The 27,008-nt window shown below is 35.6% G+C and overlaps 1 protein-coding gene across 2 annotated transcripts; it reads left to right on the plus strand.

Annotated features, from left to right (window-relative positions):
* Positions 1 to 1,661: 1,661 nt before the first annotated feature.
* Positions 1,662 to 25,194, plus strand: LOC129360777 (solute carrier family 4 member 11-like). 2 transcript variants are annotated; one of them, XM_055031179.1, is made up of 20 exons: positions 1,662 to 1,792; positions 10,862 to 10,912; positions 11,713 to 11,808; positions 11,988 to 12,031; positions 12,722 to 12,941; positions 13,031 to 13,112; positions 13,244 to 13,367; positions 14,408 to 14,617; positions 16,091 to 16,175; positions 16,255 to 16,380; positions 16,467 to 16,580; positions 16,845 to 16,977; positions 17,253 to 17,326; positions 17,589 to 17,871; positions 19,990 to 20,096; positions 20,337 to 20,502; positions 20,674 to 20,847; positions 21,336 to 21,531; positions 22,509 to 22,678; positions 23,004 to 25,194. In XM_055031179.1, the coding sequence occupies exons 1-20, from the start codon at positions 1,732 to 1,734 to the stop codon at positions 23,068 to 23,070; spliced, it is 2,583 nt and encodes an 860-aa protein (XP_054887154.1). In that variant the 5' UTR covers positions 1,662 to 1,731; the 3' UTR covers positions 23,071 to 25,194. The 2 variants fall into 2 exon arrangements, with proteins under 2 accessions (XP_054887154.1, XP_054887153.1); XM_055031178.1 differs by lacking the exon at positions 1,662 to 1,792 and adding an exon at positions 6,720 to 6,840.
* The last annotated feature ends 1,814 nt before the right edge of the window (positions 25,195 to 27,008 follow it).

Below are 27,008 nucleotides of genomic sequence, written 5' to 3' on the forward strand. Positions count from 1 at the left end.
TTAGAAGTGTTTAACAGATTGCATTGTTATTTTCATGTTTTCGTGATGTAACAGGTTGCTCTGTGAGTCTCAAAAGAGACTCATTGTCTCAAGAGATTTTTCCTGTATAAATAAAGGATTCCATATCCTAAAAAGTAATCCTCCTTGTTAATTTTTAATTGACAATGGGTTAACCATGCTCTCTGCAAAGCTCAGGTCAAAGAGGTGCTATTGCTAGACCTGTAGAAAGAGGAAATCATTCAAACCAGTTTAAACATAATGTAGATGAAAAGTTTTCAGAAGTGCATGCACAATTTTCTTATCTACAGACATTCAAGAAGAGAGGGCACATCTACTCAAAGTCATTGTTCAGTGTTCATGTATGAACAATAAGAGACTGAAGATATGTCATCCATAAAAAAGTTAAAAAGCCAAAAATTCCTGCTGGCCAAGGAAGACTCAGAGGCACAGCTCACATTTGCCAAAAATAACATCTTAACACCCGAGACTTTTGCATAAACATTCCGCAAAATGATGAGAGAAAAGGGGAGTTTTAACAATTATGGTTTTTGTATTTACTCAAGTTTTTCTTGATATTAAATTAAGTAAATAATCAAAAGTATTTAGGCGCTACAAAAACATAAAAACAGAAGATATCTGTTAGTGGGTAATTCTTTCTGAGAGCAGTGCCCAAATAGCAAATATTTGTTTGGCTCATCTAAGAATATTTAAAAAGTGACTAAGATAGAGTTTGAAAAAAAAAAAAATTGGTCATCAGTGAGATAAAGTTTCTATAAACTACATCTCTACACAAACCTTTACAGGAAATCGGCAGTGGAAAGGGAAACGTGTCGCATGTGCATTGAACATGTGGTGTTTGTCTTTGAAAGCTGACATAATCAGTGACAGATTACACAAAGAGGTAGGTGATTGCTCTAAATTTAGATTTCATTGTTTTTGGGTGTGGTTCATACCAGGAGTGAAAAAGCATTGATTTTCAGAAACCATTTGCTTTTACGTAGGTAAAAATCCAAAATCCTTTACAAAAATAAATCATGCAAATAAAATTCTAATTAAATACAAAAATGAAATGAATTATACAGACAATTTTAAAGAATACATGTTTAAAAGATCTTAAGGAAGACCTTGTTTGAGAAACAATATCTTTAGATGCTTTTTTTAACAAGTCAAAACTCTCATGGCAATATAATACAGAGGTAAAAATAAACAAATGAAAAAATGTACAACAATGTTGCAACAGTGTTCTGCATTTAACTCAGAATATTGAAAGTACTCTAAATTGTTTGCGTTGCTATAATTGTTAACGTGACTAATATCATTAAAAACAGCAGCTCTCTAGGAACGATATGTAAAAAGAGAGGTGGAATTCATAATTAAACGTAGGAAGGATTCATTCATGTCAACAAATCACAAAACAGTAAAATCAAACATCAAAGATGGCCAGCATGTGCTAAAAATAGTTTATTCACCCTCATCTCTATCGTTCTACTTTGCCCAAAGCCCACCTCAAACCTCTTTATTACTTTAATCTGTGCAAGTCAGATCGTCTGTGATCGGCAGGAAAGACATTAAGATGTTACTCATTTGCAGTGACCCGGTTCCCATTTACTGTGATGTCTGTCTGGGAGTCCACTCACGCTGCAGTTCTTGCAAGAGAAGAATTTTGAATTTTCATCTCCTTCTTAACTAACCTCTCTCACTTCTTGCTTAAACTCAAAATAAAAAGGCCTGATGAAGAGCAAAAAGGAAATAGAGGAGATGCCAGGAGTCACAGTGAATCGCTATGCCGAAGGTAAGGGCTATGCAATGATGTTAAATGCAAAATATTTGCTTTTTTATATAAAAAGCCTGACATGGTGACCATTCTACAGTATTTCTGAACTCATTCTCAGTTACACAATTAAGTATTGTCTCTCCAACTAATATTTTCATGTGTAGAAATAGATTAGTTAATGGTTGTGAATGTAGCAGCGAGAGCTGAGAGAGGAAAGTGTGTTAATGATAAGTATAAGTCCCACAAATATACTTGGAGGTTCTTTAAACAGTTTGACCCAGTATTCCAATGATGCATTAATTTGAATCTTTAAGACTTAAAGTTACAGAACCGTGGAATATCAGATAGGTTAAGCGTGATGTTTATTGATCCATAGCACAGCTTTAAAATCTCAGTTCATGATGTACATGAGCTGCAGTGTGAGGACAGAATCAACAGAGGGTTGATTCTGTCCTCTCATCTGGAAAGTCAGCAAGCACAGTTTGTCCACACGTGTGTTCACATTTAATGTTTGACTGCAATAAGGATCACTGTAAGATCTGACATTCAATCGGTTAAACATTTATAGTTTTGTCAGAAATTACTTCAGTTGCTCTTATACGTCATTCACTGCTTAATTTCTGTCTGCTGTTACAGACTGTTTATAGATTTAACCTGAAATACGTAGGAAGTATTTTTATTCATTTTCCTTTGTATTTATTCTATTTTACACCTATAGCATTAGCCTTTCAGGGGTTTTGTAAGAGTGTTTGATCCAGTTTATGCCTTGAGGTTCTTGTGGAGTTTAACTTTATTAATGTTTCACAGAAACTGACTGACTTCATACAGTTCATATGAGCACACAGGTGAAAAACACACATACATAACCCACACATAATGACTAAACATTTCCTGTATCAGGTCAGACGGTATTACCAAGATGTTCTTCTTTATGTCTTAAAAATAAGAGTGATGTAATTCTTAATATTTTTTTCATTACTTTAATGAAATTCAGAAGAATAAACACACTGAACTTACATCACTGTACTATTATAAAAGTCCAGCCGTGGCTTTTTACATCTCTGATTAAGTCAAGTCATGTTTATATTTATAGAATATTTAAGCAACAAGGCAACTGGGCTCACAGTCAGTTGAGCCCAGGACTAAAAGGCCACTAAGTGATGAAGAAGCCATAAACATAACAGATTATGGTTTGCAAATGCACTCAGGGGCAAAGACCTTACATTTTAAAGATGTGTCCTGTGGACTGCTGAAAATTAAAATTATAACTAAAATTGTTTGGCCATTATTAGCATTGGTACAATTGAAGGGCGAAGGAAGGAGCCTGACAACAACTAACTGTGAAGTATGGTGGTGGCAGCATATTGCTGCAGGACAGTGTTTTACATAACATCAGATGAAAAGATTTTGGACAACACAAGTGTAAGATCTCAGTTAGGAATTTAAGTTTGGACTCAAATGGGTCTTCCAATTGGACAATGATCATAGTGTACTGCCAAATTGTTTACAAATTGGCTTTAGAACAACAAAGTACCATTATAAAGCCCTGATCTCAGTCCCATATATGTTCAAAGTTTTAAGTATGTGTTGTCAAATTGGCTACAAATTGGACTTACTGAATCCAGTTGTGGAGGAACAGATCAAAGTTCTAACAAATTGCTGCAAAAACCTTAAGATACTCACTCAATTTACCCCAATTACTGTATTTTCCGGACTATAAGTCGCACCGGAATATAAGTCGTACCAGCCATAAAATGCATAATAAAGAAGAAAAATACATATATAAGTTGCACTGGAGTATAAGACATTTTTGAGGGAAATAACAGGCTGAATAATTGTACGGTATGCTAATGTTACATGACAAACAACGACCTAAGAATGAGCCTGGTAAGTTAACATAACATATTAAGAGTTATTCAGATAACTATAGCATAAATAACATGCTAACAAGTTTACCAAACCAACCGTGTCACTCCAAATCACTAAGTCTTCATCTTCGTGTTGCTTTTAAAAAACTCTGATAACTCCGAAAATAGAATAACACAGGCCTAGAGCGCCCTCTTGTGGTTTAGTGTGAAAATAACACGTGATATGATATAACGATGTGTTAATTTCCACACATAAATCGCTCCGGAGCATAAGTCGCAGCCCCGGACAAACTATGAAAAAAACTGCGGCTTATAGTCCAGAAAACATGGTAATATGGCTTAAAGCATAATTGAATAGAAATGTAAATACTCATGTATGTAAAGTTGTTTATAAAAGAAACATTCAGTAATTGTTACTCTATAAGCATGTTGTTTCTATGGATTGAAATAAACATTTTTGCTCTCTTCAAAGATTTCCATATGGATTAGTTTATAATTAATCTCTCTCAAGACCATAATCAAGGTCACCCAAAACTGAAAGTTTGCACAATAAAAGGTTTAGGGATTAAAAATGAGATAACATGTTTTCTACAGACATTGCTGTTTGCATGACATGATAGGAAGATGATTCTTTGCTACTTCAGAAGAGACTCTGCTGCCATCTTGTGGCATAAAGATGACAGCAGGCTCACGTCCACTTTTATTTATTAAATTGTTAAGTTTGTTTGTTTAGTCATGAATCTGACAAGAACATTGTTTAGTTCATCGTTCTGATCTCCTGCACCTGCCACCACCATGTGATAAACTAAGCAGGATTCTTTGGATTTGTTTGCATCCACCACCACAATAAATCTCAAGCTCCCCTGCATGAAATAAAAACTTTTCTGATTGCATAAGGTATTTTCCACAACGACCTTTGGTGCTATTTACAATCAACCTGTAAAGTTTTTATAAGGATCGTAATTTGTAGCGCAGCAATGGCAGTGAGATCAAGTTTGTCTGGTGATCAAGAATGTTAGGGTTGGTTTTGTATTCTTGTTTAATGTGATTTTTTTTTCAGCTGAAAAAACTATCAATTTGTGCAAGGCTGACAGCTATTATATGTTTATAAGATAATTAGACTTTGCCAAAACAACACTGAGCTCAGTTTTCTTTTTACACCTCGTTATTCCCTCAGATTAATCTGAAAATTTACTTAAATCAATACTTTTTATGAAATTCTTTGAGTTAGTTTCATTGATTAAGTAATATTGCTTTTCCTTTTCAATTTTACATTTCTTTCACAGTTTTTGTGTTTTTTTAGATCTCATTTTTATTTAATTTATTCATTTTATCAAGAGTGTTTTCAGAGAATATATATGCATACTTATTTAATGCATCCTTTTTAAACCACAATGGCACTATATTGAATGCCCAACTTAGATTGCATCGTATTTCCAACTTTATAATGCTGTAGCAGTTGTTATCAGCTGATGGCGCTAGTGTACGGACTGCAGCATGGAGCCAACACCGAAATCAGAATAAATAACATTTGTCATCATTAGAATCTCATATATTGATATTCATTTAATAAAGGCCTTCAGAGAACAACTGCGTTTGCACTGACTACACAAATGGACTCGGGGTTATCTCTGCATTTCAGGATATCAGAAAGAAAAGGAATTCATGAGAATGCATTTCCCACTTTTCCTGTTTTTATTAAAAAAAAAAAAACATAAAAAAAAACATGCATAGTTTTCATTTTCAAAATTCTACATTTTGTCACATTCCATCCTCAAGAAATGCACTGCAATTTCTGGTTGCAATCTAACAAAACGTGAGTTCAAGGGCGTACTAGGCAGTGTACGACGAAGATAAGGCTATGGTTTCATATTATTAGTTAGTTTGAGATCAGAACATTTATGAGAAACAATTTCCACAGTTTTCAGAGTTGACAAACTAGTAATATTTACTGCTTTTAATAAGCCAGTGTGTCAAAAGGCTTGAGTGAGAAACTTTTTGCTTTTTAGTAACATTTTTCTGCAGCAACCCCTGAACCCCTTTTTTGAACACATACCCAAACAAGAGATAAGTCTGATCTGCTGATCTCATGTTAACAGAAAATCTCAGAGTTATGGAGTTATATAGTCTGTTAAACACTTATTTGTGTATTTCCATAAGCTTGAAAGTCCTTTTTGCTATTATGGACAATGTTTATTTGATGTAGCTTTTTGTGTCTTTGCACACTGCTATCAGAAAACTGTGATTGACCAAATTAAGTTGGGGTGTTGCTGTTGTTGCTCTTGACTGTTTTAGTTAAAGAAACTGTCCTTCTAAGCATAATATTAGCAGATTAATTATGTGTTTATAGAGAAAATGTATTTTTTAAACTGATTAATGCCACTGCTGATTGTTCTTTATCTAAGGTTTGAACTGTTGTGGCGGTATGAGATGTTGCTACGAAAAAAAAAAGACGACATAATATAGATGCATACCAAGATTGATTTCCTTTTGAATCAAGCAAACATTGGTCAAACCATGCTTGATTACTTATCATTTTTCAGGCAACGCTTAACAGCTTGACGAACCTATTGATGTTTATTGAATTTACTGGCAGTTTTGAATGCGAGTTAAATGTTCAGGTACACGGACATTCTGTCAGCAGCAGCGAGCCATCCCTCCAAAAAATGTGCTGATCATGCTGAGGAATACGTGAGGAATTTTTTGAGTCAGTAAAAACATTTTGCCACAAATATAGTAAATTATGATACTGGTGCACCACGGGACGAGCACTCATCTAATGTTATAAACCTCATTGTAAGGTCCTAAAAGGAGGCTCCTATTGTGGCATCTGAAACTTAAGTTAAATGTTACAGAAACAAGAAATAAAAGAAAATACCTGTCTGTCTTTAGAAATATGTTATTGAAATGCTCTAGTTCTTAAACTCAAGAGTATAAAACAGAGAGGAAAAAAAAAAAAATGTTTCACATTCTCAATCTTTTTTCTCTGCCCTCCCCTCCCATGCTCTCCTGGAGGAGGTGCAGGGAGGTGACTTCACCTCAGTGTCCAAACCCATGATGTGTGTGTGGGAAAAATATTAAGAAAGAAAAACTAGTGGATGAAGGGAAGAGGGATAATGGGTTGACTCATGGAAAGCATCTTTATTGAAAGCCTGAAGAACATGAATTCCAAAAAAGTCCTCCATTTTGTTCCGTCTGGTGAGTTCACAGGGGTTTTAACGGGGCGAGAAGATCTTTTCATAATGCAACTTGAGCCAGCAGTGTCAAGTGTATGAGAAAGCCTGTTTACAGAACCCAGCTTTTTGTCTGAGTGAGATGTTAGTGTTTATTAAACAAAACTTTATGCACGGTATAAATTGTGGAAGAAATTCTAATTATTTTTATTTACTGTTTTTTTTTTTTTTTTTTTTTGACTTGTTCAGTCCTTATTTAGAAACCCCTTTGTTACAGAGGACAAAAAATATGTCTCATTGCCAGGAGGACATATGAGTCAATATTTACATCATAGCAATAAATGACACTTTCATCAAGTGTTTTAAAAAAAACAGGCAGAACCTAAATTTTCTTCTGTACAAATGCACTATAACTACAGAACAACAGCAACTTTTAAATGCTTGATTATTATACTTTATATTCATTCTTAATAAAGCAGCACTTGAGCAAAATCTTTGTTCAGATTGTCTCACCTTTAAATGCCAGGCTGTAAATTCTTTTGTCTCTCAGCTGGAACAGGATGATACGTTTCTTTGTTGTTTGTCTCCAAGAACTCTTAGTTGGAATGTGTCTGTGTTAGTTTGACCAAAGTACAAAATAGTACAAAGTACAAAATATATGTGTCCATCTTTCTGCTCCTCCATTAAAAAGTTAAGGTAGTACCCTGCTTAGTTTTTTTTTTCACTGGTCAAGGATTATCAAGATTAACTGGCAGAAAATGTTCTAATCTAGTGAATTCCAACTCTCATTTAGACAATTTCAAGACTAACATTGATGTAGTATAATAGTTCAGCTTGGAAAAAAAAATAGATTATTTACATTAAGCCTTTATCAGTCCCTTGCTTTTTACTTGATTTTATGATCAGACATAAAGGCTATTTATAAGTCACCCCTGTAATTACTGAGAAATGGCTCCTTAAATCCCATCTGTTGTACAGGGATTAGTGCCACATGTCAAATTAACCCCTTTGATGTCTAGTTTGGGTGAAAAGGCATTCAGATATGCTCTCTAGCTGTTATACTGCATCTGATGTGTCACTGATTAAAGTTGGTCCAGCAGTCAATTTCATGGATTCAGATAAACACACATTAGTCTGTCCTTATCTGCATCCTCTGAGGTGTTTGAGTGGAATGAGCTGCAGTTCCTGCTTCCTGGTATTTGTTTTATAACAATAAAGCATGTGAATGTGTACATTGTGAAATTTTGAACATTTCATGGTACATTAGAGGAACCTGAAATTTGAGTCATGTCTTTAGTAAAGTAGTTATTTTTATGTTATGGTTGGTTTTAGTATATTTAGGTTAATTTTAAGTAGTAATTTTTATGGTTTGTTAAGTTAACCCAACAGTTCTTGATGTTGTATCTGTCTCTCTTTTTCCCAGAGAATGAACAAGCATTCTTTTCTTTGTTTTTGCTCAAGGACATTCACTTTGCAGCCTCAGATAACACAGAGTCTGTGAATAATAAAACAATCCTTATTAAGTTGGACTTTTTGTTGAAGAAAATACCCTCAATACAGACACCCAGTCATGTTCAATAGCTTAGCAGGGTTACAGAATCTCAGATTCGAAGTTCAACAAACAGAAATTAATAAAAGACTAGTGAATCCTTTTATTTTGGTTGTCTAGGTATGTGTTTAATATTTATTGAGTCTTCTGTTGCCCAAACTTCGTCTTTTATCAAGTCTGGTCAGGTATCCTAATTTTTATTCAATCTTGTTGATAAACAGACAACAGAAAAGCACAGAAAACGTGCCTCCATTTCCACACTTAACACGGTGCACAACATATATCAAGATTATGACCAAGTGGGAAAATTTTTTTTATTGTTAAGGGAATTATGAAGTTTCCATATTCTAACCAGAGGTGGTAATTATAGCTCAATACATACCCCAGTCTGTATTGAGTCAAAGTTCTGAAACAAGTAAAGGTATTTTTTATTTTTATTCAATAGAAAGCAAAACTATAAGACATTTCTGACAATATTTTTATTCAAGGACACTGTTTTAATAGTTCTCAAAAGTAGCCTTTACTGAATTGAGCAGTTTTTATAGTATATAGTATTATAAAACAAGAAAATCACTTGAAATTGATTGGTGCTGCTGGTTTGGAGCTTTTCAATAAAATTGTGCCAACATTTAGTAATTAAAAAATGCTCAAAATACTTTGGACTTGTTTTGATGTACAAACAATCCAGCTTATCAGTTGTAATCAAATGTACGAAAAAGCAATTAGTAAAAATACATTACTTTTTGATGAATACCTATACATAAATTTGACAGAAAGGTCATTAGATATAAAATCTAATAATAATAATAATAATAATAATAATAATAATAATAATAGTTATTATTAGCTATAAAAAGAGACTAGAATTATAAACAGGGAAATAAGAATTTAAACCTTCTGGTACCATGAGAGGAAAGTGCTGTGAAACCTTTAATAAACAAGGTCAAAGAAGCAGAGCAGACTGTTTTGGTTTCCTCTGTGGAAAAAGTCACAGCTTAGCCTCACTGTTCTGTCCCAAGACTGCACCATGTTTGAGGTAGTGGGCCAGGTTGCCAGCAGACTCACTGGTAGAAGCTGGCAGGACAGCAGGTAAACAAAAACAATCTAATTTTCTTCCTGCACTCTCTTCTGACCAAACAACAGCAGGTAGAGGAGATAAAACTGTCATTTCCTACTTCTAATTGTCCTGCATATTTTTTTAAAGCCTAAGTGACACTTTTGTTAGCACAACACTTTAAAAATCATTATATTTCAATACCAATCTCTGCTGCATCTATCGTTGAGAGTATTAACGTTAAAGCTGACCATAGACTTTTAAAAATCTTGAAAATCCTCTGCACAGCTAAGTTAGGATCAAACTGCTTGTTGCGAAAAGGCCGTGGGTCCCCTGTTGTCTCCAGACTCCTGTGATGTGGAGGAGGCATGGGAATGTGAGGTCTAATCAGTTTTGAGATATGGCCTTGCTCCAGAGCCCCTGCAGCCAAATTCTGCCAAAGGCAAAAAAATAAAGAAAAATAAAGTCCCTTCAGCACAGCTGCAGCAGCACCTTGAAGATACATGATCGCCTATACAAACACTGCACACAGCTGGCATCAGGTTTTTGTTCTAACCAAATGTGAAAGAATTTTGCTGTTTTCTTAGCCTCCCAAATATTTTTCTGACCCACAACCACCATTCGCTTTTTAAGAAAATTCAAAGGTCAAGTTGTCACAGTGGGATCTAAATTATTCAGGAAGCTCAAATGGTAATGGGTAATTAGTAAACCTATTAATGAGAATTTTTACTCATGTGTGCAAGTTAGAGAAGGGTTAATAATTTTCAGGGGTACATGAACATGTTAGTTTATCATTTTTAAGAGAGCACCCTTATTGTAGGTGTTGTTAGGATTTCAACAGAGAGAAGACCACCCACCCCTATTGCAATCAGATAAATTAAACAAACTTACTTGAAAATATTGTAATTACACTGTATTTATGTTGCATTTATTCACTGTTGATAACCAATCAAAATAACATAAGGAAGATAGAAAATGATGCCTGGAAGTCACTGGTCAGTTGCCAGCTTAAATCCCACTATGTTTTCATGCTTTGCATAATAAACCATGAAAATACAACTAACAGCTAAAAAACCTAAATACCTTTAAAGAAAAGTAGTGTTAACATGTATTGAAAAACTTTAGATTAACAACAACTTTATCTGCTGGCAGAAATGTTTCCAGTTGTAGCACATAAAGATGGGAAAAAATAAAGTTTCTCTGAAAAAGCACTCCTACATTTTGAGACAGGTCCTCATACTGCTCAAAGTTTTGGATGATTAACTTTTTTCATCATTCTCCTCTGCGTAGAGTTCATATGATTCTAACCTTTCCATATTTGAAGTGAGGGATGGTGACTTTCCAGACAATACAAACAACAATAAAAATCTTTAATAAAAGAGACTGCCAGCTTGAAACTGAGCCTGAAGCTTCGTAAACATGTTTATTTTGTCACTTCCGCAGAGGCTCCATCCACTGGGAGGTCTAAGAATGGATATGTTTTCCAGGAGATGGGTATGTAGCTGCATCCACACATAATGTTTACTGATACTGCTTTTCTCATCCTGGTTCTCACCTCTTATGAACTTTATGTGCTCTACATTTCATCAAATATTATTTAAGGTATTTTCCTGTGGGATGATACATGCATCAATGTATTTAATTGGTTCTTTATGCTAATATCAAAGTTTCTCTTTGCTCACTGATTTCACATCCTGCTGTGAACAGCCGGTCCATTGTCTGTGTGGTGGAAGGTTAATTAATAGGTGAAAAACGAGGCAGGTGATCTCTGAGTTAATGATGAGTTGAAGGAATAATCATTACACAAAGCCGTGCTTGTGAAGGGTTAATTTTCTAATTCTGAGGCAGTTTCTCTTCCTCCCATAAAACTCGCAATCAAAAACCCATATTTATCTTCTATACATAAAGGAATTTACGAGAGGCTGCTGTTGTTATATTGCAGCATGTCTGGTTTGAGGGGGATTTTTTTATTGGGTCTCTCGCTCTCTCTCCCTCTTGCTGTTTTCTTGTCAACAGATGGCAAAGTGGAGGAAGGGCAGAATAAATTGTCCCTTACTGGAGATGCTGCTAATGTGGTTAGCATCCCATTGATTCAAAAAGCAGTTTTATCTCAGTGTGATCATAACGCAGCAGCTTCGGAGGCTCTCTAATGACATTTGCGGCTACTTTTATGCAATTATGTCCGTTGTAAAACAAATTATTTGTGCCAAAGCTGAAACTACAGAGTGAGATGTGTTTCAAAGACTGAGACTTGTTTGTTTTTTGTGTTTGCCCTTTAATGTTTTAATCCACAGAGCTGAAGGATGGAGAGAAGGAAGTTTCAGATCAGGACTCACCTACCATCAGTACAGACAACATTTATGAAAATGACATCCACCTCAGTGTTTCAGGTTTGTAAATGGGAGTTTCTTCTGGAAAGTGAACACTTGTGGATTTAGCAACTCAGGTCAACTAAGAAACAACAGAGAAATATTGCTTTAAATGAGGCATTAAAATAAACTGGAAATTTTAGAAAAAGTTTGGATATGATGACAAAATCTAAGCATTTTATTTGCTTCTCTTTATACAGATTCTGAAGGTCCGGGATATGGACTTTTAAACACAACAAGAAAAGTAAGATTTTATTTCTCAGTTTTTTTTTTTTTTTGAAAAAAACAAAAAAACTGCAAAACATTAAATGTTTTAAATCTAACTTCAAGATTCAAAAAACACAGCAAATTGCCTCTCATGTACAACATTGACTCAATGTAAACAGTTTCTGAACTGATACATGAATAAGGAATCTGGAATTTAAAGAAGGGCATAGTTTATTTTTATTACTCAGAACAAGCTGGAAAGACCAAGATCTCATTTTTTTTAAAGTTGTGTAAGATAAACAATGACAATAAAGAGCCATTGACATAATACTTTTGTTGTCTCAGAATGATAATCAAAAAGGGCCAAATGATCAAAAGTACTAAAATAGAGTCCAAAAAATATATCAGCATTCAGCAGCATAAATGGGTGACTGTGTAAAACCCAGGTGGAAAATAAATTGGGGTTTCTGAGAGAGGTAGCTGTAGTAACTGCCTGAAAAAAATCAGTTATTTTAACAAAGTCAGAGTGAAGTAAAGTGATTAGCAAAACTAGTTTTCAGCTTTCAATATTTCTGTGACATTTCTTGGAAGTACTGTAAATTATATCTCTTCAAGCACTCAGTTAAATTGAAATGTCTTGAGATCCGTTTCTCGTATAAGGCCCATAAGATGACCAATTTCCTTTTGCAGTTCTTAATCACATATATTCTGTTCTCCTTCCTATCAGTATGTAAAACCCATGAACTTCCAAGAGGAAGTGCGTGCCCACAGAGATCTGGACAGCTTTCTTTCTCAGGCAAGCATCCTTCTGGATGAAAAAGCTGCCACTCTGGATGAGGTTCTGAGACGAATGATTGCTCACATGGTGGAAGACGGCCAGGGCAACTGTGACGTAGAAGAGGTGATGAACTCGCTGTTCACAGATGCAGGAGGCAGAGATATTAATGGTGAGTGAAGAAAGGAAGTTTTCACAATTACTTTCTTGCAAAATAAAGATTAAAACCGTCTCATCTTTTCATTTGCTCTGCTTCTCCAGTTCACCTTCTGTTAGAGACTATTCAGGGTGTGACTGCTACTTCAACCGGTATTCATTATCAGCAGTCTTGGCTTTGTATTCTGTGAGTTTAGCTGTGACAATTATCCTTTCTTACCATGTTTGTGATCACAGAATATTTACATTCTACCATGGTGATGTCAGATCATTCAAAGTTTTAAATGCTACAGCATTCCTTTTTTTTTTTTTGTAAAGCTCCAATGTGAGAAACCTACAGAGGCGCCATGTTTGTATTACCCGACTGGAGAGGCCACAAAATTGGGGAGTCAACTGCTGCGAGGCCCGTTATGTTATCCTGATCCTCGCACCACTAAGAACGGTAAAGCAAAAACTGTAAACCAAATACTTTGAGCATCCTTGGGAACTTTGTATGAACAAACCTGAGCAAAAACATTTGAATAATTCCATTATTTTAATGATGAATTTGAATAGTTCTTTTATCAAATGATTATTTGAGTAGATTTTATCCCACAAGTCTTTGGTTAGTTTTATATTTATCAAAGATTCCACCTTCTGGGATATTATGATGTTGCTTGTGATTTTGAGAAGGCTACTGTAAACCTTATTTTTTTCACTGATCGAGAAATAAAGTCCTGTTTTCTAATCAATACATTGATCCAAATGTCTGCTTGGTCCAAAAGACCAATTGTCTTTTGGAGAAAAGTTTTATGGTCAAATGAGTAAAAGCTGGAGCAGCTGTCAGTCTATTAACTTGACTTACATACATTGTAAGTTGTACAAAATGACAACAAATGTTACCTGTCAAGCATGGTGGTGGTAGCAGCATGTTGTGACTAGAGGTACTCATAAATTGAACACAGTGGATAAAATAATGAAGAAGCAGGTCTGTGTCCAAATTAAAGGTAGATGGTGATCACTTGGACATAGTTGAATGTTCCAACAAATTCCAGTAATGATGTAATACAAACATAAGAATTGGTTTTAAGTAATGAAGCAGGTTAACTTTGGGGTTTTAGAGTGGCTCTGACCTCAACCCTATCAAAAATTGTTTCAATGAACAATTCTGCTGAGAATCATACTCAAACAGCAACCCAGAAAACTCCCCAGAAATGTGTTTATGACTACAAAAAGTTTTCTGTTAACATGGACGTTGCTCGGGGAAGCTGTATATCAGTGGAACTGTATGTTTTTTTTGGAGTTGGTATGTATAATTTTGACCATGTGTGGATTAGAGAAAGACAACAAACTCAGATTTGAGCAGCCATTTTTTTTGGTTTTTGAAAAATCATTGCGCTTAAGGATGATGTCTAGCAAAAAATGTGAGATTGAAAAAGTCCTATTATGTAAATAGGACACTTTCCGTCTGTTAAATTCCTTTTTATGAACAATGTTTTGCAGAAAAGCACCAAGACAGCTGTTGAACTGGGTAGGACATTTGCCACGATGTTCTCTGACATTGACTTCAGGCAAAGGCTTCTGGAGACCAAAACTCAGGAGGAGTTCAAACAGGAGCTGGTCTCCCAGCGACACCAGCTCTCTGTCGCCAGTGAGAAGAAAGTCGTAGAGGAAGTGGAGGACTCAGACCCACGAAGAGGAAAAGCACTCCAGGTGTGTAATAAAAGTGTAGACTCATAATACAGGCAGTTCTGTGTGTAATCAGTCTAGAATTTATTGCTATAAGAGACCATATATAGCTACAAAAGGGTGATAAATGAATGCCAAAACGCATTAACCAAAGGAACAAGAAGATGTCTGCTGGAACATCCTTATCCTTATACTACACTCTGTACTGACTTCTCAAACTCTCCAGATGTGGAGACCACCCTTGTGTTTTCTGGCTCTATCCAGGCATATAAAGATGTGGTGAAGTAAACTAGATGAGCCAAATTATCTGAGTATCCTGTTTGTACACTCTATTAGCTAGACTGGTAGAATGAGAAGCAGCTGGGCAACAGTACAAAAAAAAAAAAAAGAAAAAACTGGCAACTCCTTCACTATGCTGAAGGCAAAATGTCTGCAGCTCAGTGCAACGATAAACTACTTCATTATATGGAGTTTTCAAATTTGGAGGAAATGTTTGTGTTAAGCAGGGGAAGAAGAAGGAACACCCAAAGGCTGAAAGGAGAGAACATACTGGTCTGGGTTGTAAAAAGGCTGCAGCTCCCAACAGGTTGTTGATCTGACTGGGCTGAAAACAACACTTTGCATTGTAGCTGTCAGGCTGCCTCTTACACTGTGATTTAATTCCAGGATTGTAAACTACAAACCAAACAAAATAATCTGGTACATTTGTTTTTATGCTCATTTTATACTTGCACATCATTTAAACACCTTATTTAGCATGCATATAGAAAAATTGTATTTCCAAATATGAAGCATACACTCAAATTGTCATCACTCTTGGTGATTAACCAGGACATTTCCCAATCTAATGTCTACATTTCATTATAGGTATTTTAAAAATTACCCACATTTTGATTGATTTAGCATTCTTTTTCAAAAAAATTGTAGATTCACAATATGTTTTCTTGATAATTGAATCGTAAACTCGCTCAACGTTTTTTTAAAAATAAAGTTGCAAACATCCTTCAAAGTCTTGGTCACACAAGAAATGATTTGCTTGATTAGGAATACTCTGAAGTCAGTATTAAAAAAAAGGTCTTAGATAGATGTGGAAATTTTCAGTCAAAAGCATTTGTAAAACACTGAAAAGAAAAAACTGTATTTGATTACAATCGTAACCATACCAGAAACTTTGTAGAAACAAGCATATATCTGACCTGTTACAAAAGGTCTTCAATCTGTTTCAAGATCTCACTGTTAAAGTTTAGCTGAACAAATCATGGAAAGTCTCCAGGAAAGAGAAATAGCTAAACAGAGAGGCTCTGGGCCAGTTATGCTTTCCATGGGAAAGAAATGTGAAAAGTAGACAAAGATAATGGCAGCAATAGATCTCTCTTTAGCTTAACTGCAGGAAAGAAACATAGCTACACACAGAAACACTGGGCCAGAGGTACTTTGTATAGTACAGACAAACAAAAGCCTTTAAATTGCTGTTATATTCTGCTTTGTGTCTCACAGTGCAGAGATTTCTTCAGAGCCGGTCGAGGTGTTTATGATGACCTTCGTCGGCGACTGCCTCTTTATCCTTCAGACTTCACAGACGGTGTGACAATATTGTAAATTTCTTTTTTTTGATAAGTTTCTGTTTGAGGTTTTTACATCTTTGTTTGACCAATTAACAGGGATGACAGGGAAGGATCGCTGTTTACTGAAATATACCACCACAGCTATCTTCCTCTACATTGCCATTCTCCTGCCTGCAATTGCTTTTGGTTCTCTGAATGATGAAAGCACAAGAGGGGAAATAGGTATTGACATTATCTTTATTATTATCTGATACATCACTATTTTTATGTATCACATGCAAAATTATGGTTGTTTTTTGCATGGACAGATGTTCAGAAGACCATTGTTGGCCAAAGCATTGGAGGAGTGATCTACTCTCTGTTTGCTGGTTCCCCTCTGGTCATTCCTCTGACCACTGCCCCACTGGCCATTTTCATCAGTGGTGTGTGTTGTTCTGTAATTCTTTTTAAAAAAGAAAATAAAAACAGAAGTGGACTTCATTTTACCAGATAATTTTTTGATTAAATCAACAGAAAAACAAAACATTTTACAGTTTACACACAAAGATTCATAGAAAGGCTGAAAAACTGCTATGATATTAAGACAGATAATTACACATTTTTCCAAGTAGTTTTACAGGAAAAACTTTTCTGATTTTGAAAAAAAAACATATTTACGAGTTCTGTCTTGTATACATAATTCATAGTTATCAGGGGTATCTGTGATGACTACGGCCTGGACTTTGATGCTTTCTATGCCTGCATCGGTTTATGGAACAGCTTCTTCCTTATCCTCGGGGGCTTATTCAATGTCAGCTTGATGATGAAACTCTTCAAACGGTGAATACACAACATGACTCCTTTTCTCCTTACAGACTTTGATTTGTAACACATTAAAAGAACCATTGACCCCTGGGGCCACTTACTGAAGTGAAATCAATAATAAGAAAAAGTTTTGTTTGTTATAATGTTCTGGCTTCGCCATCATTAATCAGTGTTTTTTGTTGGTATACCTTCTGTTTAGGTTGCCTTGAATAGGTTGTTATGTCTGTGTTTTTGAAAATAAAAACATAAAACATGACTTGTTATTCTTTTTTCTTGTCTTTATCTCATAGCTCAACAGAAGAGGTCATTGCATTGTTCATCTCCATAGCTTTTGTTGGAGATGCAGTGAAAGGCACCGTCAAAAGTAAGTCTAGAAAAGCTCTGGATACATTGGCCATTTTGTGAATCTGTCCTTTATAGATAATGTTGACTAGAAAACATGGTTAATCACATATCTTCTCAGGTATTGAAAAATACTGATTACTCAAATTACTCAAATAAAATGTAAAAATATTGTCAAGTTACAAGAAACGCTCCTTAAGACAAAAATTTCCAACAATAATAAGCAAATTTGTATGTCAGTTTTCCCAAATATTCTTACTAACCTCTCACATCCTTTTCCACAGTTTTTGAACACTTTTATTATGGGCCAACATTGGCAACCACAAACAAAACGGTGGTGCTTCAGCAGATAAATGAGATTCTGGATGGGTTTGAGAACCGAACATCCACCAAGCTGGAGCATAAAATTGGGACCAACATGTCACTGTTTGAACATTCAGAAGAGAAAATATTAGTCTTCCTGCCAGAGACGCTGGTGGAATGCACAAGAGAAAGGCCCATTCTCTGTCTGCTGCTCATGTTGGGGACTTTGTGGCTGGGTTACGCACTCTACCTCATCAAGAGGAGGTATGGTTCCATTTCTCAATTTGAAGGCTTGTTCCTCCACCTGGTTTATACTTTGCTTGAAACAAACTTAATTTGAATAAAGTTTTAAGTATTGTATTTCACTATTGACACTAGCATAATAGAATTTGAATACTAAGTAAGCCAGGTTTACATTGATTCTTTGAACATACCAATAATTTCTAGATTGCAACACCTTATACAACTTAGACAAGTTATTTTGATACATTATTTTAAAAAGACAAAATCTTCCTTCTATTCTATTTTAACTTCTATGTTAGGCCAGTTAGGATTAACTTTTTCTTTTTTTAAATATTTAATAAGTGTTAGAATGGGGGGAAGTATTTTTTAAGCACTTTCTTTAAATTCAAAAGTTTACACACAATTTCTTAGTATTTGTTCAGATTGGATTTTGAACTAAATTTTCTGGGTATCCTTTCACAAACATCTCCCAAAATGGATGTTTTGCTCAGAACTGGTATAACTGAGTCAGGTTTGTTGGTTACTTTCATCTTTCTGCCTCTCCCCTGAAAATTTGTGATTTTGGAGCTTTGTTACTAAAATATTGACTTTGGAGTCTTTAAACCTCAGAAATGATTTAGTGGAACGCTTAGGATCCCTGTCCATCTTAAACACCATTTTTTTGGCCTTTTGGCTAAGATGATGCATCAACATTGGTACATAATGTTTCATCTTAATGCTGTATATTGTAATGTGCTTCCTGCTGCTTAACACCCACACGTCACATTGCTACCTCCATAAATGCTATATTTGGATTGTTCTTCCAAATTTGAACATTTTCAGCATGGTCAGCCAATTCAGTTTTAGTTTCATCAGATGTCTCCAAAATTAAGGTTTTGATTTTGGAGTTATGTGTTCTTCCTTTGATGAATGGCATTTCAGCTCATATCAGCGTATTAGTGGATAAAAACACTCTCTCACCAGGTTCGGCCAGCATTTTGAAAAGTTTTTTTGCTTTACCTGTCTCCTCCCTGAGTGGTATTTTTTCTGAACATCAGAATTGTAAATTAAATCATAAAAGACTCCAGGGTGAACCTCTACAACCGGCTGTGAAAGGCATTTTAAACAATGGCTGCAAGACCAAACTGCATTCTCTAGAGCAGTGTTTCTCTGCTATCCTTTATCTTTCGTATGCAACTCTTCTCCAGTATGCCTAATTCAAAAACCATTTCCTGCTGCATGCCATCAAGTGCTGAAGAAACCTGCTAATCGTACTTATTTCAGTAATGTGAATATGAAAAAACCCTAAAACATGCAGGATAGTGGGCCCTGAAGTAACTGGTTTGAGAAATAGTGCTCTAGATTTATTGCTCTTGAATAAATATTAACGAGAGAAGGTATAAATGTTAAAAAAAGGTGCACCGCCCTTTAAATGCCTTCTAAGTAAAGGCAATGTTTCCTTCGTATTGCATCAGTTTAGGCTGGCATGAGAAAAGGAGGGGGCATTACATCAGCTCTCGCTTTCAGTTCAAAGTATCTCAGCAATCTTTTTGCTCACATCAGATTGGTAAATAGACTTTTTAAAAATAATTTTAGCTTCCTTTTAAATAACGATCTAAAGCAACTTGAAGAATCATTATAGAGATAAATAAATTCAGCATTCACTAAAACATTAGGGCTGCACGTTTCCATGGGGAGTTTGAAGAGCATCTGTTTATGCTCTTACTCTGGCACCATTAAGTTATTAAACACATTTACACATTTGTTCTGTCAGCAGGAAGTCTTAGTGACAAATTACTTTGCAGTTTTACTAAAATTGACTTTTGTAACAAACATGATACTAGAGGCAGCAAAAGAATCTCATTTTACTAAAAGAAAAAACAAAAAGTCACTTTCCATACCGCAGGCAGGAAGCAACAAGCTATTTATGGATTTTAAATGATTTTCTGTAAAATAAAACTTGAAAAAGATTCACATTACAAACAGACATGTAATGTTCATAACTTTTTGTGCCAGCCTGACTTGACTTGTTTTGTTATTGTTTTCATCTTAAAAGAGTGAGCACAGCAGCAACCAGTGTGAATACCATCCAGTCTTGTATAACACACTGCATAAAAGTTATAGAAAGTTGCACTATGTGATGCTTTATTCCCCATGCAGCCCGTACCTGAACGGTAAAATCAGAGACGTGGTGTCTGACTGTGCCTTGCCAATCTCTGTGGTGATATTCTCCTTCATTGGCTCCTATCTTTTCATTGACATACAGCGTGAGTACAGAGCCGTCGAATCAAAGCATTGATAGAAGATTACCCTTGAGGTTTATACACACAACCTTGGCACATAACACCTTTTGTGATTCAACGCTTCTGTGGCTTTTGATGTATTCAAAAGACAAGAATATTAATGTTCCCTAAACAACACCTGCATGCAGGAAAGGATCCTGATTTTAATTTCACTTTTTTGTTTGTGCTGTGCATGTGTTTATAATATATTTTCTCTCTTATAAGTTCCTGTATTCAGTGTCCATGATGGTCCAATCTTCAAGTACCCAGCATTTGAAAACCTGTCAGGTCTGACTTCACTTGCCGCGATCGGACTTGGTTTCCTGCTTGCACTGCTTATCTTTATCGACCAGAACATCGTCATCTCACTTACACATGTACCAGAACACAAGTAAGGCTCCAGTTTGATGTTTGAATACAGCAGCAAGACAAGAAAGTATGACAGCAATTATGTCCTATCCTTTTTCTCTGTAATAGCTTCTGAATTAGAACAGATGCACTCCTCCTTCTACACTTACAAACAAGTTGGAGCGTTATGTGTGTGTATGCACATTTTCACCAGGTTGTTAAAAGGCACAGCATTCCACTGGGACTTAATGCTGACTGGCTTCATCAACATCCTCATGTCTTGTCTGGGGTTGCCATGGATGCACGCTGCCTTTCCTCATTCCTCCCTACACGCCCGTCAGCTTGCCAAAGTAGAACAGCACGTAGAGAACGGACATGTCTACACAACGTGAGTAAAGTTAAAACAGGGCCCCCCGAAAAATCTAAATGGTACTAATGTTTTTCTCACTATCCAAGGAAGACAGAAGACAATTTCTGCATGTTACTGAAACAGAAATTAGAAGTATTTGCAATTTTATAAAAAAATGAAGCAAAGTTTGGTCATAAGTGGTTTAAGGTTTTGCTCTTGGAGAAAGCTGAAGCTCTATCTCAGTCTTATGTTTTTGTGGGGTCCAGCCCTCGAGGATTGTAGTTGCCAAACTGCTGCCAAACAATACAGCAGCATACCAACCTAACCTATATTACTGCAAATGAAGTTAAGCAATACAAAATCCTTTCAACCCTGAAAGTTAAAATTTTCTACTATGTAGGACACGTCAGCCAACCAATATAGTTCACTTAATTTCTTCACTGCTAAAAATAAACCACATTCTTATCAAGGTGAGCATCAGTACTTTGATAAAGCTGGTTCTTTTAGCTTTGTTTCTGTCCTTTTAGGATCGTTAGTGTCAAGGAGACGCGTCTAACCTCACTAGTAGCGAACATCCTGATCGGCCTGTCTGCATTCATGCTCCCTATTCCTCTTCAGTGGATCCCCAAACCCGTCCTCTACGGCCTCTTCCTTTACATTGCAGCCACCTCACTCGATGGAAATCAGATGGTAGATCGCATGACCTTGTTGCTGAAGGAGCAGGTGAGCAGAAAGACCACGAAATGTTTGGTTCACCCATCTAGTGATAACTAACTAAGATACATCTTTCTACAACTTAGTTATTGATTGCTGTGTGCTCAATTACAATAATGACAAATACTGGGATTCAAAAATAGTGCATACAAAAGAAATGACAAAACAAAAACATGTCGATTTAGATTTTTAAGTATCAAAGACCTTAGACAAAAATGGAGGACTATATTTTCTGGCTATAATAACAACAATAATGTCTGAAATAGAGGAAACATTGCCGTAATACAACGGTGCTGTGTGTGCTAGATTATCTTGCTACAACAAAGACTTGTCTCTTTCTCTATCCATTTCGAATTTGTGAAATAACAAATATTATAAGATGGGGTCAGCAGCAGTTTTCATATGGTTGAATGTGGCTCATTGTCCAGGCCAGCACAACCTTGATGAGGATTTTATTTTATTTTTTTAACAAATCAGCCATTTGTGCTCCAAAGTTATTGTACCCATCTTATTTGCATGTATCCAGTGCTCTGCATAGCATAGTCATTGTAATAAAAGTTAATTAAACTGCAAATGGCTGAAGTTGGTATGCGGTTTACACTTCTGGATCAGGCACAGAAGAAAAGAGCTACTAAAGTCTTATTTCTGATACAGAACCGTCATGTTACTAAATTCACAAAACAATGCCTTTGCTTTCAAAGATGACAACATTTGTAATCTTTTACAGATGACATTCAGAAAAGCTCCTAACTACACAACATTTACACAACACCCAACTAGCCTACTATGCTACGCAGCTGCACATGAAATTATTCATTACAAAACTTTGGGTACAAATGAGAGAAAAAAAAATATATTTTTCAAAACTTCATCTGATTGCCAGTGTGCATCATTTGTAATTCCACCCTGGGCTATTGCTATTACATTGAACTCAATCTAATTTAATACAGAATATTAACTGTATGATCCACTTCCCATCTGTCTAGACATCTTACCCTCCGACCCACTACATACGCCGTGTACCTCAGAGAAAAGTGCACTACTTCACAGCAGTGCAGATGATCCAGCTGATCATCTTGTGTGCATTTGGGATGTATCCTCTGCCCTACATGAAGATGGTGTTTCCTCTGCTGATGATCCTCCTGGTCCCTATTAGGTGAGACATTCACAGCCAGCAGGGGGCAGAATGGCTTCAAAAAGCCTTTGACCAATTTTACTCAGAATTATTTTGACTGTGGAGTAAGTTTATATAATATAACATTACTAAATATATAGTATATATAATAATTTTATGTACACACACAAGTTTATATACTTTATTTTTTTACCTCAGACCTAATCTCTACACCTCCCAACTTATAAAAGAAATGACTCAGAAAAATAAAATGTGACATTTTTGTGGTTTCAACAAGTTGCCTTCATGATCACTTGTTTCAAATAAGAAAATAATCACTTTAATGTGTTGTGTTTTTTGATCTCAGGATCAGCTTGCTTCCTCGAATGATTGAAGCCAAGTATCTGGACATCATGGATTCCCAGTACATTTAGGCCAGCTGGTCAAACTTGTGAAAAGATGGAAGACAGATGGGAACAGACTGACAAGTTAATTAAGGTTTTAGTCACCAACGTACCTACAAGATTTTGCCTAAAGTACGTACTAGTGACAAACTTCTTTTCCATAAACTTCACTGCAACTATAACTGGCTTCAATCTGAAGCATTTCTGCAGTTCATTGGCACTCTCATAGGTAGAAAAAACACACATATACACACAGATAAACATAGGTGTTTATCACTTTTTAAATGAATAAAAGTCTTAATTGTTTTATTCAGATATTATATTTTTAAATGAGGGTTGCTTCTGTTTTAATTCACATGCTGATGAGGTGACTTCACTACAAGCAATTTGACATAAAACATCTTAACACTTAAAAATGATCACCTCTTGTAAGCAGATGTTCATTTAGTTATGAAGCTTTTATTCTGATGAGTCACATAATGTACTATATGCTGTGACAAATTGTTTTTTATTTAAATTTTGTAGGGTTGAATGAAAAGGCTGTGAACCAAACTGGTTTAACACACTTTACCACAATACATTTATATTTTTCAAAGAGAAATATGCAGAGACTATTTTTTGCAATTCAAGTCTGAAAATACAAAATCATCCCACTGCAGGACTCTTGTAGTTTGGTGGAGGACTGCTGTGAGTATTTTGATTTAAAAAGGACACCGATAGATGGCAGTGGAGGATCACGCTTCATATATTAAAATTCCACCTTGTGTAGGGGTGTTTGCGTGCGTGTGTGTGTATTATTCATTGTGATACAGAGACAAGGATATATTCATGGCAGCCTTCATCTTGTAAAAGAAACGGTGATAATGAAGTTATGACCACCCAGTTATTAAGTATGAGTGGTTTCCAAATGTCACCAGGCTTATATGATCAGACATCTAATTTGTTTCATGTGTTTGTTTTTCTGCACAGCCACTTTTCTAATCCAACACCTGCATTATTTGTCTGTTTTCATCAAAACCTTCATTAATACTTCAACGTTGTCAAAGCAGCTGCTGTTTTCTATTTTAACTGTCTGTACTCAGTGAGTTCCATATATATATATATATATATATATATATATATATATATATATATATATATATATATATATATATATATATATATATGTAGAAATGTGTGTTTGATGTGAACTTCAATAAAATTCAAAGCATTCACATTCACAAGCTGTCCACCGTAAACGCCATGAGACAATAAAGTGGCTTTTAAAACAATCAGAGAGAGCAGAAAGTGAGTGTTTTCTTTCAGAAGATTTATTTGCTTAAAGAAAAATACCCGGTGTTGCACAAATTTTATGTATCTATAAAATTCTAACATTCAAAGACTCAAGAAAATATTACTGTTTGAAAATGAATTAGTTGCTCATCTGAAAAACTGAATTAAAAAATTGAGAAAGGAGATCCACTATATCAAAACACAACATGTTTCAAGAAGCTGGAATGTTGTATTGAAGTAAAAAATACATTCCATGCAACTATTTGGTTTATTCTCATCAGGGAAGCAAGTCAGAGTGTAAACAGGTTAGTTTTGTACACACAAAGTCAAAGTCACATAATGATACTTTTTTTTTTAAATCATACACGCCTTTGGGAGAATCAGACTTTGCTTCCGATGGGCAATGAGAAAGCAATTATTTAATGCTACAAAAACACAAAAGGACTTAATCAGTTTTTTTATGCATTTTATTTTACTTTGAAAAATTTCATGTAATTTTCTCTGAATGTTTTGACAGATATCTACATGGTAGACTAGGGTTGGACGGCCTCCTTGTTGTCCCTGTTAGCTTTAAAAGGTGTTTCTGCATAGAGTTTGAACATTCTCTCTGGATTTTCTCCAAATACTCTAACTTCATCTTCCAGAACAACAAGCTTGTTTAGTTAATTGGCTTTGCTAGATTGCCCTTTGGTGTGAATTAAGGAATGTGCACATGTCTGTTTTGTTGTGTTGTCTATCTCATTGCTGGCTTGTAATGGACCAATTTCCAATAGGGAACAATGCAGGTTGGCAATCCTGATAAGAAATAAGCTGGTATGGAAAGTGGGTGAATTTTCCTGCTGTACTGCTAAAATAAACATTTTATGTAAAAAATAATAATAATTGAAGTTCTTGAAGCTTACAAAACGCATGAATGTGAATATGTTGAATCCATATATTTCTCTGCAATTTTTAGTAGCATTTTTTATTAAACATTTTTTAATAGTTAATATATTTGATGCATTTAAATCCTCAGCGTACTTTGCCCTTGAACCATGTCCACATACCCTGCAGAGGGAAATAAATTTAAGTCATTGAAGTGAACTAGTTTTGCACAGAAGAATTTCTTCCTGCATCCAAATAAAAGGGCAGGTTTAAACAGGAAGCCTTAACGGTTGAAATCACATCATGATGACCTTCATGTGTTGCTCTGAAGTCTCAGTTCAACAGCAATGTGAACCATTTTCAGGAATCAGTGGAGAAATCCAGACAATCCTGCCATGGCTTCACTGAGATTGGTTCTCTAGAGGGATTTGAATCCCTTGGGGAAAAAACGAGGCACAGAAGATGCTACTGTCACCACCAAGATGCATTAACTTCTTGGTCACCATACAGATGCTGTCAATTAATTTGCCTTCACACCAATACTAAGTTTCATTTGTCTGACAACTATACAGAACACCTCAGCCTTATCTGAAATCTCCGCTGAATAAATTGTGTTTTCTTTCTGGGCAGGTAGTGCCCAGCATCTTCATTAGTCGTTTCCTGCACATTTCTAATGGCCTTTAGGTTCCCGTATTGCCTTGTCTACCTGTCGTCTCCTGCACATTAAGGAGGTGTCACCAGCAGAGTCTGTGTGCCCCTGGTAGCCTCTCAAGTCAGAGAAATTTCAACGTTCCTCTACACTGCCTCCCTCTGACACCAGTCAGCTCAGCCCGACGGTGCAGGATAGCTAGAGAAAATGAGCCTCTCTGTCCCAGACAAATACAGAGTAGCAGCTCATAATTATTAACTTACATGAGTCCATAAAATATATCTTTCTTCCCAAAATGACAGATCATTTTATCATGATTCAAAATGTGAACCAGCTTTAGAATAAAACAGAAACTATGCAAGATTCTAAAGGATTATATCCAACATAATGCAATTTATTCCTTGTGATTTTTTTGCTTATTGCAAACTGAGGTAAAGTTCCATGACTTACTTGGACCATTGGCCAGTTGAGTGGTCCAATTTGAGACAAGCCTCATCTATTAGACAAACGGTTTGCAATTTACTGATCTGCAAAATAATTCCAGATAGTCATCTTTCCGAAATAATGCTTAACCATTTCCAAGAACGAGAAGTTCACATTTGAAATATCATCTGCATAAAAAAGGTGAAAGCTACAACTACTGCTTTTCTTTTCAATGCAACTCAGCAAATTTATGATTTGCACTGTTTCTTTCCAGCAGTAAGACATTCTCCTTATCTACTTGTGTTGCTTTGAACATTGGTATTTAGTATTTTAATTGAAGCCTGTGCTGTTGGTTTTAGATATTTTTTTTTCTTTATTTTATTTTTCTGAGCACCGCTCAGTGTCGCATCGGAGTAAATTTTTAGTCATCCAATAATGGGAAGATTCCGAACTTTCTTTCTTGAAAATAATTTCTCAACTCAACAATTAGATAGTAATTTTTTTAAAACAGCTCCCATTTCAGGTTTTTGGGAGACCACAAAAGCATCGAAAACTAGAGCAACTGCAAGTGTCTTAATGGCATGTGTTTGTTGGTTACCCATTAGATTTTCTGAGGTGTAAAGGTGGTTTTAGCATTTTAGAGTATTACCACTACTAAATGGCCTGTACTTGTACAATATAAGGCAAATTTAGGGACACATCTTGTGAGCTATAAATCTTTGTAATGTGGGATTTAAAAAAATGTCACAGACTAGTGAAT

This window comes from Poeciliopsis prolifica, unplaced genomic scaffold (genome assembly GCF_027474105.1).
Source record: "Poeciliopsis prolifica strain line A6 unplaced genomic scaffold, Auburn_PproV2 SCAFFOLD006, whole genome shotgun sequence".
Taxonomy (NCBI): Eukaryota; Metazoa; Chordata; class Actinopteri; order Cyprinodontiformes; family Poeciliidae; genus Poeciliopsis; species Poeciliopsis prolifica.